The sequence below is a fragment of the Micromys minutus genome (genome assembly GCF_963924665.1).
Source record: "Micromys minutus genome assembly, chromosome: 15".
Classification (NCBI taxonomy): Eukaryota; Metazoa; Chordata; class Mammalia; order Rodentia; family Muridae; genus Micromys; species Micromys minutus.
Genome location: NC_137984.1, coordinates 10,810,889 through 10,827,710, shown reverse-complemented (window position 1 = coordinate 10,827,710; position 16,822 = coordinate 10,810,889). Strand labels below are relative to the sequence as shown.

Below are 16,822 nucleotides of genomic sequence, written 5' to 3'. Positions count from 1 at the left end.
GGGAATCTTGAAGGCTCTGCTGATACTGTTGGTACTGTTGTAGCAGAGCCCCTGGGGACAGGCCTGCCAGCGTCTGAGGTACTACAGGACCATAGGGAAAAAGACTCTCCACGCCACAGACTGGGGGCAGGTACCCTCCCTGCATTGTCCCGGGGAGCTGAGGTGTAAAATAGGATGCAAACCCCGGGATAAAGTATGGCAAGAACTGTCCCCCTATAAAGGATGCGGGGTCACCGGCAATGGCATTCTGCAAGGTCTGCAACTGAGTAGGGTCCATGTGTGTTTCCCCTACCACTTTGCCCAGCACTGAAAGAGCAGATGAGATTTTTTCCTCTTTTTTGGGATGCTTTTCGGATTTGATGGCCTCTGATTCCTCCTCCTTGATCTTTTTCACCTTGTTTGGCTTACTTTGCTTTTTCTCTGATTCTTTGTTCTGTGGCTCGGTCTGCTGTGCTGACAGAGAGGATGGAGGAGGAGGAGGTGGTGGTGGTGGTGGTGGTGGAGGTGGTGGAGTCTTCAGCAAAGATTTGGTGGGGGCGCTGCTGAGAGACAGGGCAGGAGACAAAGTAGCTGAACTAGGAAACCCAAGCATGCCTGCACTGGGTGGTGTTAATGCTGTAAACAACAGAGAAATGCCCAGGGTCAGTCAGGTCATGAGCAACAGCAGAAGTCTGCATGCTTAACACCTAAACAGAACTTGAACATCAAAAATATGTGCTGCACAAATATGCAAGGCCATGGTCACCCAGTAGTTTAGTGCTCACCTGTCATCACGATATTCTTTATATCAACTGTGACTCCTACCAGAACCCCATAGAGGATGAACTGCAAACCGTACTAGCATTTTATTCAGAGTATAACATGTACCGTGCAGAAGGTACCATCTAACAGAAAGACATCATTATAGGCAACAATGACTACTTCCAAAGATGGCTCTTCTGCAACTAATTTTAACCAAATTTTTTTTGTTATACCTATGGGATTGGAGACTTCATCCTTTATTTGAAGACCCCTACAGTTATCAGTTCACTAAAGTAATTGCCTAGCACATGCATGAAAGTCTTCTATCTACAGACCAGTGAAAGAGTACACTCACATGGACTGGAAGGCAGTGACCTAAGTAAGTAGCAACAGCAAGTGACCATCATGCATGGAACAAAACTGAACAATAGGGAAGACACAGCTGAATGTACCCAGATATGGACACAGCAAGCCACCATTTGTTTTGAAAGGTTTAAAGGTTATCCTCTTTCTTACCAACCAAACAACTGGACTAATGAAATCCTCGAAAGACAAAAAAAAAAAAAAAACATAAAAACAAAAACCACAAATTCACACATTAACACTCAGATTTACCAGCCCCAAAGCATGACTCATCCTTGTTTGCTCATGATGTGGAAAGCTGCTTGTCACCCATGTCAGAAGGCCAATGGATGCTCAGCAGGCAATGTGTAGGAATAGAGGATGACGTGTACAGAAGTCCAAAGGACTTCACAGTGACTCAAGTCCTCGGTAGACTATCAGCTAGCAACTACCCAGGACAAAGCCATTTTTTATCAGATACTCTTCTGTGGAGCTGAAGGAGAGTGCAGGATGGAAAGGGGGACTAGGGAAACCTCCGCTTTTCCAGAAAATGTTTCTGCAAATTATGTCGGCTATAGAAGGAATAAAGAGAATCTGAAAGGGAGTCAGATGCACTGCGTTCTGGAACTAAGGGAGTTCTTCAAATGGGCAGGACGAGGAGTGTTCTGGAGGCACCAGGATCTGATAGAATCAATTCTGGAGGAATAAAATGCAGTTAACATTGTGTAGCTAAAGGGCTGGAGAGATGGCTCAGTGGTTAAGAGCACTGACTGGTCTTCCAGAGGTCCTGGGTTCAATTCCCAGGAACCACATGGTGGCTCACAACCATCTGTAATGGGATCTGATGCCCTCTTCTGCTGTGTCTGAAGTCAGTGACAGTGTACTCACATACATGAAACAAATAAATCTAAACAAAACAAAACGAAAACACAATGTGTAGCTGCATGGGCAGTGTTCCTAGGATTTAGAATCATCTTGTAATTGGGACCTAGTCTTGCCTCCTGGGCAAATACAACATGTAGCTGCTAAGAAAGAAGATAAGCAAAGATGTGCACACTTCTCTTTTCCCTTTTTTCAGTGGGAACCAAGCCAGTGTCTTTGTTCTTCACAGTATTCACATTCAGTGACATACACTGGCTCGAGTGCCATGGATTCGGCCAGCAACAGATGGGAAGTATCTTTAAATAGCATCTATATGAGCCTATGTTGATTTCTTTGTTTCCCTGTCGTTTCTCCCTAAATAACACAATGTCAAAACTATTTGTGTAGGATTTACAGTCTCTTACTGACTACATGTAATACTGGGATAATTTGGAGTGTAAGAATGGAGAAGACGTAGATGAATCCAAGTGCTGTGGAACACAGTAGGGAGTCTATGATTTGGGTATATGTGTGTGTATGTCCTACTGTGCTTGATGCCATCTTAATCATTATCAGAATCATCCTGTGGAACCGCTGGAAGCTTCTCATTTTATGGTCCCTTACCCATCTCTTCTCAGACCTGAGTGTGTGTTTCCACAGTCTCAGCCATGATGCCTCTGAGGAGGTTTGACCATGTTAGAAAGCAGCCTCCTGATATCCTTCATAGCAAAGGAGAATGCCTGCTGAACACTGGACTTTTATAAATAAGGTCTCAATCACTTCACCTCTCTAGCTGTGAATGGGAAGAAAAGGCAGAGGAGAGACGAGATTTTAGAACTGCCGTTTATGGCTTATATTCTCATAACACTGAATCAATTCTTTTGTATATGGTATTTCCAAATTCCGTGGAAAATAACCATTACCAGGTGATATTCAGTGCCCACACTCTGCTGAAGACTGACTCACTCACTCAAACTGATTTCACGGTGAAAGTGGGCTGAGCTTTGTATGGGAATGAGTGAGGAGACTTCTCATCCATGGCTCCTTACTGCAGTTTGCTATGCAGGGCTAAGGACAGCGACTGAGCTGTTGGAGGCAAAGTCCTCCTTCTCTCTGACTTAATACATCTGGAATCTTCATGTTCTTAAATTCATTTATAAGGCGAAAGCAATGAAATGACCATTACTGTAAGGGCTCTATTTTATACTAAATTATGTTTGTCTCTGGTGGTAGGCAAGAGCTGTCATGTTGAGCTATACCCCAAGCGTTGAGTTGTGTTTCACCTTCTTTCCTCTCATATTTTCCTGTTTTCATAGTATTCTCTGCTGTTTATCATCCAATGGTATAGAATGTTTCAAGTTAGAAATGATACTCTAGGAAAAGAAAGGGAAGATGGAGCTGCCAGCTTTACTTCACGAGCTGTTAAAGCATTCTGCATCTGGAACCAGGTAAACTAACCTACAAACATGTAGATTGGGGGTGCTGGAACTCAGGCTATCAAACAGGAGCCCTGTTGATTGTTCTCTGGTGCTAATGTCTAAAAATCCCTCACAAACAAACAACTAATTCAATCGAAATTGCAGATTCTAGTGGTAGCAACGTTTGTGAAGCTTTGCTGTTTGCGGCACTCCCCGGTTGGTTTTTGTCCACAATTTAATAAAGCACAAATGAGGCACTAAGTTCCTAGGTACTGGAGGGCTGAACTGTATTTTAGCTATAGAGGACCTACATTCAACATCTTCTCAGCAATACTGATAGTTATAAATAGGGTATATATTTCAGGGAAGGATGTGCATTTATCATGGTGGAGTTTCAGAAAAAAAATAGTTTAATTTCATAAAGGTCTCTTTCCTTCTTTCTTACTATCATATGCACACTCTGGGTTCTAGTACCAGCCATTTGGCAGACAGGTCCTTTGTCCCAGCAATGGCCTCTTACCCAGTGCAAAGAAAAGGCAATGCTGTGACTACCTCATACAAAGTCAAAATTGACATGTGAAATAAAGTAGATCTTTCCATTGTTTTGATGATATTAGTTAGCTTTAAAGACTATTTTCTGTAATTGACCAATCATGGATTTCTACTTCAGACCCATATATATATATTAAGGTCACTATGGCACATCAAACCAAAATATGTTATAGCTCTAATATTTATGGTCCCAAGAAAATCCAGATAATTAGGCAGGAAATAACTTTGGGAATAGAGGACTTGGTGGGAAGCTAATAGAAGGCATGGTGAAGATGCTTCTTTACCTAAAGCCAACAGGATGATGGAAGATGGAAAACAAACCAGGAAGCATGGTGGAGTGGACATAAGATATTAATATATTACTGAGTCCAAGGCTTCAGAGCTAAGTTAGAATAAAGATGACTTATCATCACTACAACAGTTTAGACTTGTTAGAAAATAATGATATTGAAAGACTGAAATTTGAATAAAACTCTAATTGGTAATCCTGAGGATAGCCATCCCTGCCATTCTTCCTGAACTTCACAAGCATATAATTGGCAAGTACTAGATCTAAAGAATGTAAATGAAAACAGTCTTTCAGAAGAAAAAAATGACAAATTTGAAAGCAAGTCAGATTACAAGAAAGATATGCCCCTATATTTTAGGTGATAGCTGGTATTAAATATTAGCTATGTGATTGCTACATGCACTACACTCAAAGAATCTGCATGAATTCTATGTATTGTGAACACAGAATTGTATTCACAATATTTGAGGCTGCCTCAGGTAGTTCTACCATTTTGTTATGTCGTGACTATAAAGCTGAGCTGAGGGAAGGGAAGGGAGGAGGTATTGAGCAATATGGATTCCTTACGTTGTGAGTTCACTGAAATAACAACAGAAGCAGAGACTACAGACCTCCAGTTTCATAACATCCTAACCTGCAAATGACTGCATTGCTCACGTGCTCAGCACTGACTTGTCAATAAAGGCTTCGTTACGTGGGAGGTGCAAGATGAGTAGTTTACTGTGACCCAAGAAACCCTCAAGTTTGAACCTCAGGGGCAAGAAAACAAACAAAAGACAAAGACAAAAACAAGAACCAAAAACTACCAATAAAATAAAAACAAACAACAACAAAAAATGCCCCCTTCGAATAAAATAAATTAATATACCAGTGAGTTCATAATGTCTCAGCATCTTAATATGTAAAAGAAATGTCACATTAGTGCTGATATAAGCTAATGTATCTAAGAGGTAACTAGGTAATGCTAAAAATGACCCATTTCTGAGAGTTGGCTGTAATAACGGTAAACTTAATCTTCCTGTCTTTATTCAGGTTTACTTACTTCCTGGCTATTAACTATGTCCAATAATACATCTATTATATAAATATTATATTCATATATACACATATGAATACACATATGTATAGATGCACAGATGAATATATGCATGTATGTATGTGTGTATGTATGTATGTCATACATTAGATAACCTTTGGGTAACCTTTCGATTTTAACTACTGAAATGAGGACATGTAAATGTGCCTCTTCTTTCATGGTCACATGTGACTGGCTACCTATTACCACCTGAATAGCTAGACTGACTCTCCTTTTAGAGACTTACTGTTTGAATTTTGTGGAAATCCCGGCAAGGAGGAAGGACCATTCATTCCAGGGAGAATGACTGGAGGAAGGCCAGGGAGTCCAGGGTAGGCTGCTGGCAAGCTGATGCCAGGAAGTGAGCAGTTGTCTGCGATGCTTGGCTGCTGGACTGTTAGGCCCAGCACATCGGAAGCTTTCTTTATACGGTCCAGTTCTTGTTGGGCCATAAGCTGTCGGACTGTGGTAGGAGCCAGGTAATCTTTCTCCCGGTCAAGCTGACTGCCCACGGTCTCCCTCACTTTGGAAATATGCTGTTTGGAAAATATATGATCTCGGATGGACAAACGGGCAGAGTACTTCACCCCACAGAGGGTACACTCTGGCTTGGTGCCATCCGTGCTACTTTGATTGATCATAAACGGCTTTCCTATATTGATTTTAAACTTCTTTTCCTTTGCCCTGGCATTCTGAAACCACACCTGGACCACGCGTTTGGGAAGACCGATCTCAGTGCCCAGCATCTCACATTCTTGCATGGTGGGCGTCCGATAGTCGCTGAAGCAAGCCTTGAGGACCTTCAGCTGAAGGTTGCTCATCTGGGTCCTGAAGCGTTTGTGGCCAGGCCGATCACTGCTTTTGGATTTGAAGGGGTTGCTAGACCCGAATGGATTTGGGGAGCTGGGGTCAGCAATACTAGATGTTTCGCTGCGGTCAGCATTGTCGTCAGGGTCGTCGGTGATGTAAAAGCTTTGGTCATGGTCACCATCTTTGTCGTTGAAGTGGATCGATGGACTCGTGAGGGAAAAGAGAAATTTGTCATCACAGACCTCCGTGGTGGGTGTGGTTGCTGGTTTTGGCAAAGAGTCGAGAGTTTTGGTTTCTTTAGGGGACAAGGCTGGTTTCATGTCCCCAGACCCTCCCGTGTTCTCCATGTCCGCTACTCCCTCATCTCCTGTGGTTGTGTCGCTGATGGCCGTGTTAACGGACGATGTCTCATCAAAGTCAGTTTTACTCTGGTCATACCCAGCGTCAGCTGAAGGGGCATTTAGATTCTCAACATCCTCTGGACATTCTGCTTTGAAAGAAGAAGGACTCAAAAGATTCTTTGGAGACAGGTCTGCTGTCTTGCTAACAGGCGTTGAGACCGTGGAAGCCAGTTCATTCTCACTAGATAGATCGATTTTAGTCAGTGGCAAAGATGGGTAATCGAAATAAATGTATTTCTGTGGGCTCTCTCCCCCATCCTCTGTGGATATTAAAGGGCTTGGTGGCAAGCTATAACCTGCCTGCTTCCCCTCAGTCCAGTGCCGAGAGCGAATGTGGCTTTCTAAGGCTGACTTTGCTTTAAACAGAGCTCTGCAGAACGGGCAGCGTTTATGAGATTGGGCTGGCCCCACGGCACGGAACTGCCCTTTCCTTTCTCGAGCCCGTGTGTTCTGGAACCAGACTTGGACCACTCTCTTCTTCAGCCCCACTTCCCTCGCAATGTGATCAAGCATTTTCCGGGTAGGATTCGAATCCAGCAAGTACTTTTCATACAGTATTTCGAGTTGCTCCGGCGTGATGGTGGTTCTCAAGCGTTTATCGCGGTGTTGATCTTCCCCACTATTTCCGCCCTCCTTCTCGCTGCAATTATTATCTTCCTTGTCGTCCAGTTTCCTTTTCAGGGAAGCGGCAACACTCGCGGGGGCCGGAGTGTGGGCAGTACTGGTCTGCGGTGGCATCTGCGCGAGCGAGCTCCCCAAGAGCTGTCCGGTCATCAGTGGATTGTTGGGGTCAAATATCATGTAGGGCATGTCCATGGGCCTTTCCAAAAATGGAGAGTGAAGGAACTGGTTCTGAGCAGCGAGGAAGTGCATGTGTTGGTGTTCCTTCCAAAGTTCCAGGGTCGGGAATGCTATGGTACACTGATCACATGGGTACTGGAGTAACTGTGGAGGTAGACTGTTCTGGATAGAAGCCATGGGGATTTGCAGCGGACTGGAAGGGATTGGAGGTTGAGAGGCTGAGGAAGGTCTTCCGATCAGTTGGGGTTGCTTGGGTGGCTGTGGTGGCGGCTGTGATATGGAAGCCGGCTGTGTCTCTGAAGGAGTCACTATCGACGAGGGAGCTGACTTGGTGCCCTGTGGAGGAGAGGGGTCAGTCTGCTTTGTCTTTTCTGCAGGATATTCAGGTTTTGGAGAATTCTTCTCAGGTTCTGGTTTAGGAGAAGGAATCAGCGGTGTGCTGGTCCCAGAGCCTGAACTGGCTGCCGGGGCCGCAGTGCTTTTGGCTGTGTCTGTTTGTCCAGACCCCATGCAAGGCTTGTACAGCACTTGATCGGTGGCGTCCATGGAGTCTTCCGTTTGGCTTTCGTCTTGGGCGTCGTCATCTTCATCTTTATAGCATTGCTTTTTCTGATGTGTGATCAGGTCAAAGATCCTGGGGAAAACCACATTGCACTTTTTGCATTGGTATTGCATGTTGCTTGTTCTAATATAGCGTTCATTGGTGAGTTCTCTTTTTTCATTATCTTTAGCTTCTGCCTGGTTCTCATAGCTCTTCCTTGCTTTCTGACGAGCATTCTGGAACCATACGACAATAACCCGGGTGGGTAGGTTAAGCACAGTAGAGAGCTGTTCTATTTCATCATCTTTTGGGTAGGCATTCGTGTCAAAGAAGTCTTGCAGAACCCTAAGCTGGTAGTCAGTAAACCTTGTTCTGGATGACCTTTTGCTGAATGAAGCGTCTGATTTGTAATGTTCTAAAGATGTGGGTTGTGGATCGATTCGAATATCTTCTAAAACAGTTATGGGAGGGTTGCTGAAGTTGTATGGAGAATCTTTATTTCTCTGCCGTTCCTTAAAGAGGGTGTTTCGAAACCAGTGTTTGATGACTTTTTGAGAGAGGCCAGATTTCTCCGCCATTTCTTGGATCTGTTCTTCGCTCGGAGAATTATTGATGTCAAAATAAGCTCTCAGGATTTTTAGCTGATCGTCTGTAATCCGGGTCCGGGGTCGTTTGAATTGAGAATGTCTCAAGAAGTTAGGGTCTAGCCCCAGCTGCTGCTGACAAAGCTGTGTAAGATCTGCAGAGAGGGTGTCCATCTGGGGCAGCTGCAGGGCCAGCTGCGGAGGAAGTGCAGGGTGCTGCACTGGCTGCATCATAATGGAGGGGAAGAGGGGGAGGTCAAGGGACACCGGCAATTGGACCTGTGGGGGTGCAGATGGGGGAGGAGGTGGGGGTGGGGGTGGGGGAGGAGGAGGAGGTGGAGGTGGCGGAGGAGTGGGTGGTGGAGCTTGAAGAGGAGCAGAGACTGTGTTTGGGATTTTCACAGGCCCCAGAGTAGAAGGCTGTGGGGGTGCGGGCGGCAGGGGAGGAGGCGGAGGTGGAGGCGGTGGTGTTTCTGGAGAGGAAGGAGAAATTGGATAAAGCTTGTCATAGGCCTCCCTGTATTGACGAGCAAATTTTTCGAGTGCTCCGTATGGGAAAAATTGCCCATGCACATGTTCTTGGTGACTTTTTAAAATAAGAACATTTGAGAACAATTTACCACAGGTTCCGCACTCCAGCTTCTCAGAGTTTTCGCCCTCTCCACTTTTCCCCTTTTTCTGGACCTTCTGCCTGTTCTCATTATACTGAATAACCAGTTCAAAACCAAAGTTCTCCAGTAAAGCTTTGGCAGCATTTCCCCTGGCCCCCGAGGCTATGCGGGGTGGAGGAATACAAGGTTCTAAAGATTTTTGCTTTTTTATGTCTTTGCTGTCTTTGAGTCCTTCGGGGTCATTTGTAAATTCTTGCTTTGGTTTTTCTTGCTTTTCAGTCGCCTCTTCTGCCTCCTTGTAAGACGGCAGGTCCTTGGTGAGTTGGCAGTCTGTACTCGCTAGGGCACCTTGCTCTTGTTTCAACAGTTTGCTGGGCTGCTGCTGAGGCTGCTGCTGCTGTGGTGGGGGAGGCTGTTGATTTTGAGGCTGCAGCTGGTGCTGTGCCGCTTGGTACTGTTGTGCTTGTTGCTGGAGAAGTTGGAGCTGAGTTTGGCCCACATGATGCTGTGTTTGAATCTGTTGCTTCAGATCTTCCAGCAAGGAACCGGCCATGCCCGTCATACCGGGCATCCCAAATGTGGCAGAGCTGGGCAAGCCCAGATCCGGTCCCAGGCTAAACTCGGCCCCGGGTATGTAGAATGGAAAGAGAAATTGGGGTTGCTGAAACTGGAGCAGTGCCTCTGGGGTCATTGGGAAATGAGGCAAAAAAGCTGGGTTTAGAAACTGTGGCTGAAAGAAGGCAGCCTGCTGCTGCAACTCCTGCTGAAGTTGCATCTGGATTTGTGCTGGTGACCGAGGCGGTGGATGATGGGTAGGTTGCGCAGAGATTAGTTCGGGAGCTTGCTTTTTATTTAATTCTTTGGCTTCTAAGTGGGTATCTTTGCTGTTGACTGAAGCTAAGCTCATGGACTCTAATATCCCTTGGCCGGGACTATTCACAGCAGCTGGGACGCCGTGCCCACTCGACAGGTGCCGACTGGGTTCCAGCTTTGCGGCCCTGGCCTTTGTCTGGTGGAGCACTGACCTCATGTGGATCTCCAAGGTCGAGCTTTGGCTGTATGCAACACTGCAGATGCTGCATTTGAACGGCTTGTTATCTGCGCCGCTATTGGCTTCTTGGGGGACGGGACTGGAGGCTTCTTGCAAAACCTTTTTCAATTTATGCAAGTGAGACACTGAATTATAATGGACCAAGAGAATGTTTTTTTGGGTGAATGACTCTTTACACACTGTACATTTGTAAGGACGAGATGGATCGAGGAATTTCTCCATTGTAAAGTTGGGTCCTTTTCTAAAAGGTAAGGTCCGCTTTGGTTCTGAGCCCAGGTCATCTGGGATGGAGCTGCTGTCGCTCCCTACAGGACTTGCCTTCCCTTCATGGTCCACCTCATACTCTCTCTCCATTTCCTGATCTAGGCCAGGGTCATCCTGGGGCACCGTTTCACTCTCTGCCCAGAGCTCACCGTTCATTGGCAAGGAGGCATAGAGCTGCTGGAGTTCAGCTTCGCTCAGTTCAGGATGGCCTGCTTCCAAGTGTTTTTTTAAAGCCTGGAATGTACGAAAACTCCGCTGGCAGAGGTTACACATTGTCGCGGCCCGAATTGCATGATACTGGGAATGTATCTGAAGCTTCTGCATAGTTTTGAAAGCCAAGCTGCAGTGATTACAGCGATACTTATAAACGTGGCGGTCTGAAACCGACAAGGGCTGCCTTTTTTGTTGTTCGCTCAGTTGGTCTTGCAGAGCATCTGAGATGTTCACATCCTTACTGCTGTTTTTATTCCATTCTGATGCCTCCACGGGCTCCTTTGCTGGCTTCTGTTCCTCGTTCTTTATTTCCACACCCACCTTTGAATCCTCAAGCCCTGCCATGCTTTTGTCATCCACTGGGCTGTCACCTGTTAGAAGGAAGCACAGACATGTCTTCTGGTAAGAACCCTGGCCACTTGAACGTCAGCAAGTCTAAGTTCAAGCCCTCAGTGATGTCTGTTTAATTGAATCTCTATAGAAATGTGATTTGGTCTCTATCATATGGCAAACACTATACTAGGTATCCATAAAATGAACAGCAAATGACCCCTGACTGGAACAAACTTAAGGATAGAGAAGAATACACACCAAAGGGAACCACAATGTACTGCAATCAACACTTTACTGGGGTCATTAACTTGGTGCACATAAATTAGAATACTTCAAATGTTCCTGGCCCAGAACTAGGATTCTTCAAGGACAGGTAGAAATGGTCCTGGCACATCAGCCTTAGACAATAAAGCGCCGGGAAGCAGTGTTTACTGTGTTTCTTTTGTCCCTAAAAATGTCTTCAAGAATGGGGGAGTTCTCACACAGGAAATCTTCCCAGTCCTAGGTGGATAGCTCCAGACAATTAATGTCTGCTGAGTGAGAGATTCCGTCTTCTTTAAAAATGAACACCCTCATGGGTGGGCCAATCACAACCCCAAGTAGTCAGCTCTAAAAACATGTACATATGGGCAGCACTAAATGGACTCAGCAGTGTGTGTGTGTGTGTGTGTGTGTGTGTGTTTATATGCAACAGAAATGAAGTGGAAGGAAACTGGAGGAGTTGCAGGGGGAGTGAGTATTCATGCACACACACACACACACACACACACACACACACACACACACACTGTAAAATGTCTTTGATAGTGATAATTTTGCCCAAAGGCAAGCTCTGAGAGTTCTGTCCATGCTCACAGGTAAGCTTACCTGCATATTTCCCAGAACCCTCTGCTGCCATGGCTGTGGGTGGGTCCCGCTCTGACTTCTCAGGGGCAGTGGCAGGCAGTACCATACTGTTTGGCATCATGACATCAGGGACAGGCACCTTTGAACACCAAAGAGACTTGTGTTAATTGTGCTCTGGAAACCACTGAGCAATGTACTGGAATGTATATGTGTGTACTGGAAAATATATACTCCACTTACACTTTCTAACTCAAACAGTTCTATGGCTGTGACCTTACTATAGTCCTATAATTTTATTTTAATGCTATGACTTAAAGGGTTTTGAAGAATTAGATTTTTATAATGATAATCATGACTCTTTTAAGCTAAAGGGACCTGCAAAAGTCACTTCATAGCTACTAAAAGAACCACAAAAAATGTCTTTAACCCATCCTCTGCATCTTATTTTTCAATCTAACAAGAACAACCACGAAGGGGTCTCCTCTGTGATTTCTACAGCACCGTCAGTAAGAAGACCCCCAAGTTGCTCAGAAGAAATGAAATGTGTATAAAGCCAGCACGATACATGTGTATTGATAATGTCACACAGGTCCCATCAGTGGTGGGTCAGCCTCTGGCATTCTTACTGTCATAAGCAGCTTCTCCACACAGTCTGGAGATACGCTGTGCAGATGGGTCAGGTGCAGCTGCAGGTGCATTTTGTTGCTGAGGACATCCTGACAGAGCGGACAGCAGACGACGGGCTGTACAGAGTGCTGTGACAATACGTGCATCTGGATCCGGCTTTGGTCCCTACTGCTGTAGTTACAGTAAGGGCACTGGTAGAACTGGAAAAGATGGAGGAAACACGACCATAGTTAGCTGCTGCAGTGTGGCCGTTACCCGTTGCTAGGTATGTGTAACGTCTGGAGCTGATAGACCATTGCCAGTTACAATGTCTGTGGGCGGGTCAGAGGGGCTCAAGCTAGGGGGCTCTGAAATGGCCAGGAATATAGAAACAAACAAGCAGGGTGATTCACGCACCGGAGAAGAAAAATATCACGTACCTGTTCTGGACAAAATTTATTGTCCTCTGTAGGTTTTAACCTTTTGGTTCCTGTGTCGTCTTCTTTGGCCAACAGGAGTGGCTGTGTGGCCCCAGCCACACCAACTTTCAGTTCTTTCTCTGGGGTGATTACTCCTAATTCCCAAAAAGAAGACAAGTTATGAACGCAACGTTACAATCAGAGAAAAGTAGACAATAAACCTACTGGATCAAGCTAAGCAAAAACAGACAGGCACTTTTAAATGATGCTAATCTCAAAATACAAAGAAAACTCTCTCTCTCTCTCTCTCTCTCTCTCTCTCCGTCAGCTGAGTTGACTTTGTCCATCTGTTTTAAAGCATACACATGTCTTTTGTTTAGATAATTGTATATGGCCTTGAAAGTTGCATCAGTCAGGTGTGTTCTCTAGTGTCTCCACATGCCTGTATCACATCAAAGCAACTCTATTCCCATTCGCAAACACTAACCTAGAAAATCGCTGTCTTTTGCCCACATACAATGATCTACCTCTGTTCTAAGTTCTTAAACCCGAAGGGTCCCACATTCTAGTAAGAGCTGACAAGTTAGAATGCAGAAACTGAAACAGTAATATATGTAGATCATGTTGGGATTCAGAGTTTCTAATCATTTTAAAGTTGAACACCTAATTCATGTCTGCCATTTGCTGACTTGAGTAAGTGACCCAGTGGTGTTAGCAAGGGACTATGCACTTGACAGTACAGCAGGACTTACAAGAAGGCAGCTGTTTAATGGGCTTAATCCAAATATTTGGTGTTAGTGATGATTAAAAATTTGCCTAGTTGAGCAGTATAATGCAGAGGAACTTCACACACATCAAAGGGGGAAAAAAAGAACAATTCTAATTTTCCAACCTAACAGAAAATTCTTTCCAGCACATCAATTTGCCTGGTAATCTCCTCCGTGAGGCTGGATATTACAGCGACATTGGGTAGGCATGTCACATACATCTCACGACAAACACAAAACCTCATTTACCAGCCATTCCAATCTCATCATAACACGGCATCATCTGACCTTTTTTTCCTGCTTTTTATTATGAGTATTTCTAATTTTAACTTTCAATTTTCACCATCTTCCAGTCAATTTGCAACTAAATTATTTCCAGGGTGAGGACACTATCACTGGACAACTGGGTGCAAATACATCTTGAGATGCAGCGGAGCTAAACCATTGATTGCTATCAGAGCCTGCATAGATACACCATCCAGGGCAATCTGCTTGTATGCTGCACATGAAGATTTATCTTGATTATTTTTTCAATCCACATATAGTTCCTATAAATGAACAAATTGCACCTTATTACAAAATAACCCAGTCATAATTAAAAAAAAATGAGGTCAAGGATGTTATAGAAACAAGTTCAAATAAAAAAGTAAAAAGAACAAAAAAAAATCTTATTCTATTTCTGCCCTAGGTAGATACAAATGCTTTACACTGTATGAAAGACTTCAAAAATTCAGATTTTGGGCAGAAAATTAAATGTATGACAGTAATTCTTTTTTTTTTTTTTTTCTGAACTCTTAAAACTTTTATAGGGTTTTTTAAATTTACATTTCAAATGTTATTCCCTTTCCCGGTTTCCCCTCCAACCCCCCAACCCTATCCTACTCTTTGAAGGTGTTCACCCACCAACCTACCCCATTCTGCTTCCCAGCCTGGCATTCCCCTACACTATGACAATAATTCTTAAGAGACTAAAATTTAAATGGTATATAGTTGACAAAATGACTATAATTTTATTTCTTTGATATTGGGTGTGCTCAGCCTCTCACAGATCATGTTGATACTAATATTTCTATTGCATTTGAACTGATATAATTCAACCTACTTCATTCTTTTAGAGAAACTTTAATTTTGTTCTATTTATTTGGGAAATGGTAGTATTTGTTTATGAGCAAACTTAAATTTGATAGAGTTAATACTCCTATTGATTAAAATATTCAATTATTTGATATCCAACAATATTCCTCAAACAGGATGTTTTCTCTTCATTTTGGAATCAGATTTTATTTTTACTTCTCAAAAGAAATACAGCATATACTCTGTAGTCTTATTAAAGTGATAAATCATCTAAGAAAAAACAATGTGGTACATAATATTTGACAATACAATTAGTTATCTAAAATGTTAGACCAACTTGTACAGAATGATTGTCATTTAAATGAACAAGTGTCTATCAATTGTCTTCTTTTGATTGACTTTTCTTTAAAAGTTCCTATTAGTAAGTAATGAAGTTTCCTGTAGACAATAATATGTCAAATTCCTTTACATTATCAAACAGACAAGATCAGATAATAATTGGCACAAATCTCTGAACTATATCTGGAAAGTATTTCCCATAATTTGTTTGTAAACCTCTTGAAATATCAGAATTAAAACCAACTTTCAAGAAACTTTTAAGTCCAATAACTATTCAGCCAAGAACTTATTTCCATGAACATATATGAAGGTTACTTTAAGGAATAGAAGATAGTATGTTTTTGAAGGTATCATCCTCTTCCTTCCTTCCTTCCTTCCTTCCTTCCTTCCTTCCTTCCTTCTTTTCTTTCTTTCTTTACTTGTGTAAATGTTTGGCAACATTAGCTGCATGTGAGTGATATACTGTTTCTATTTTCATACACATCAACACTAATTAATGATTCTGGATAATAAACGAAGGCAAGAATTTCAAGAGTGAGTGAGAAGACAAAAAGATTCTTGAGTATGAGGCTGGTCTTCAAGGAAACATAGATGAGCAATAATGAGCAGCATTTTATACATTCTTCCATATTCATATTTCTACCAAGTTTAGCACCAAAGCATGCCTGGTACATTATAGGAAATCAAATCAGAGGTCCTTTTTTATTTCTGAACTGTGCTATGCTAGAAAAATATGCCTCATATTAAATAAGGCCAATTAATTTTAGGAAGGCTTTTGATTAAGTTCTGTGATTACTCATAGTTTATATGTGCAACTTCATTTGAAATAAACCCCGTTTGTTACCCTGGAGCAGAAAAAAAATTGAAATGAGATCATAATTCATTTTGTATCGTTAAGGACAACACAATATTCTCAAAGAACAATGTCATTTTAATGAATTTTAACTAAAAATGAAGTCTAATTATAAATAAGCACTGCCAAATATATGAGTCAATGATTATCTGTCAGTTATAGGATTATTTAACTTGCAAGAGATTGCTAATATAAAAATAACATAATTCATTTCAATTCGGATGCTGCCTACTTAATTCTCAATCCCTGAAACACAGAAAGCTATAAAATGGCTAATACTCATAGCAAAGCCAGGGAAAGCCAATAACACACATGTTACAGTGCACCTTGAAAAACGATAAATCAAAATACTGAGTCATTATTTATAATTTAGATATTTGGTAGTTTGAATTCTCTAAAACTCAGCTGTAACAGACGTTGTTCAACTCACTTAATTCTAAATTATAATTGCCAACCCAGTATTCTTTCTAATGAGACTAGAATCGAAGGATAATTTTAATTGCAATAATGAAGGTTAATTTCCATCTTTCTTCATGTTTACTCCCTTATTAAAGAGTGGTCCCCTTAGCCACAGCAGAGACATATTACATGTTCAATGCAAATGTATTAATCTGGATAAACTCTATATTAATTCTTGTACTGCACTGAGCTATAATTTGGATTATAATTAATCTAAAGTGGCACTAGATTTAAACGACAATATAAATGAGGAATTAGGAAGCTTTTCTACTATGAATGAATATTCAGCAAATATAGTGTGCATATTGCCAAGTCTCCCCTTGAAAACTCTGGCCCTGCAGATTAATGACAGCAACAGAACACAGCAGCTTACCAACACACTGGTCCAGACATGTGCTAACTCCTTCCTGCCTGAAAAGTTTGAGGTTAAAGTGGGGTCACCCTCTTTTCCCAACTACCATAGTAACATAGCAATTACTTTGTAAGGTCAAGCTTGCTTGTTTGACAATTATAGCTGAGATAAGAACAAAAGAATTTAAATAAGTGGATATCCAATAATCAGATACACTTTT

General features: G+C 42.6%; 1 protein-coding gene across 2 annotated transcripts in view; it reads right to left on the bottom strand.

Annotated features, from left to right (window-relative positions):
• The window catches only part of ZFHX4 (zinc finger homeobox 4), a gene marked incomplete at its 5' end in the record, with an annotated part of 158,846 nt that overhangs the window by 3,457 nt on the left and 138,567 nt on the right, over window positions 1-16,822 (bottom strand). For both annotated transcript variants that reach the window (XM_080929176.1, XM_080929177.1), the window contains 5 exons: window positions 1-615; window positions 5,526-10,925; window positions 11,755-11,872; window positions 12,360-12,560; window positions 12,780-12,913. The exon at window positions 1-615 is cut by the window's left edge and continues 3,457 nt beyond it. In XM_080929176.1, the coding sequence (XP_080785302.1) occupies window positions 1-615; window positions 5,526-10,925; window positions 11,755-11,872; window positions 12,360-12,560; window positions 12,780-12,913 (6,468 nt within the window). The remainder of the gene's footprint in view (window positions 616-5,525; window positions 10,926-11,754; window positions 11,873-12,359; window positions 12,561-12,779; window positions 12,914-16,822) is intronic.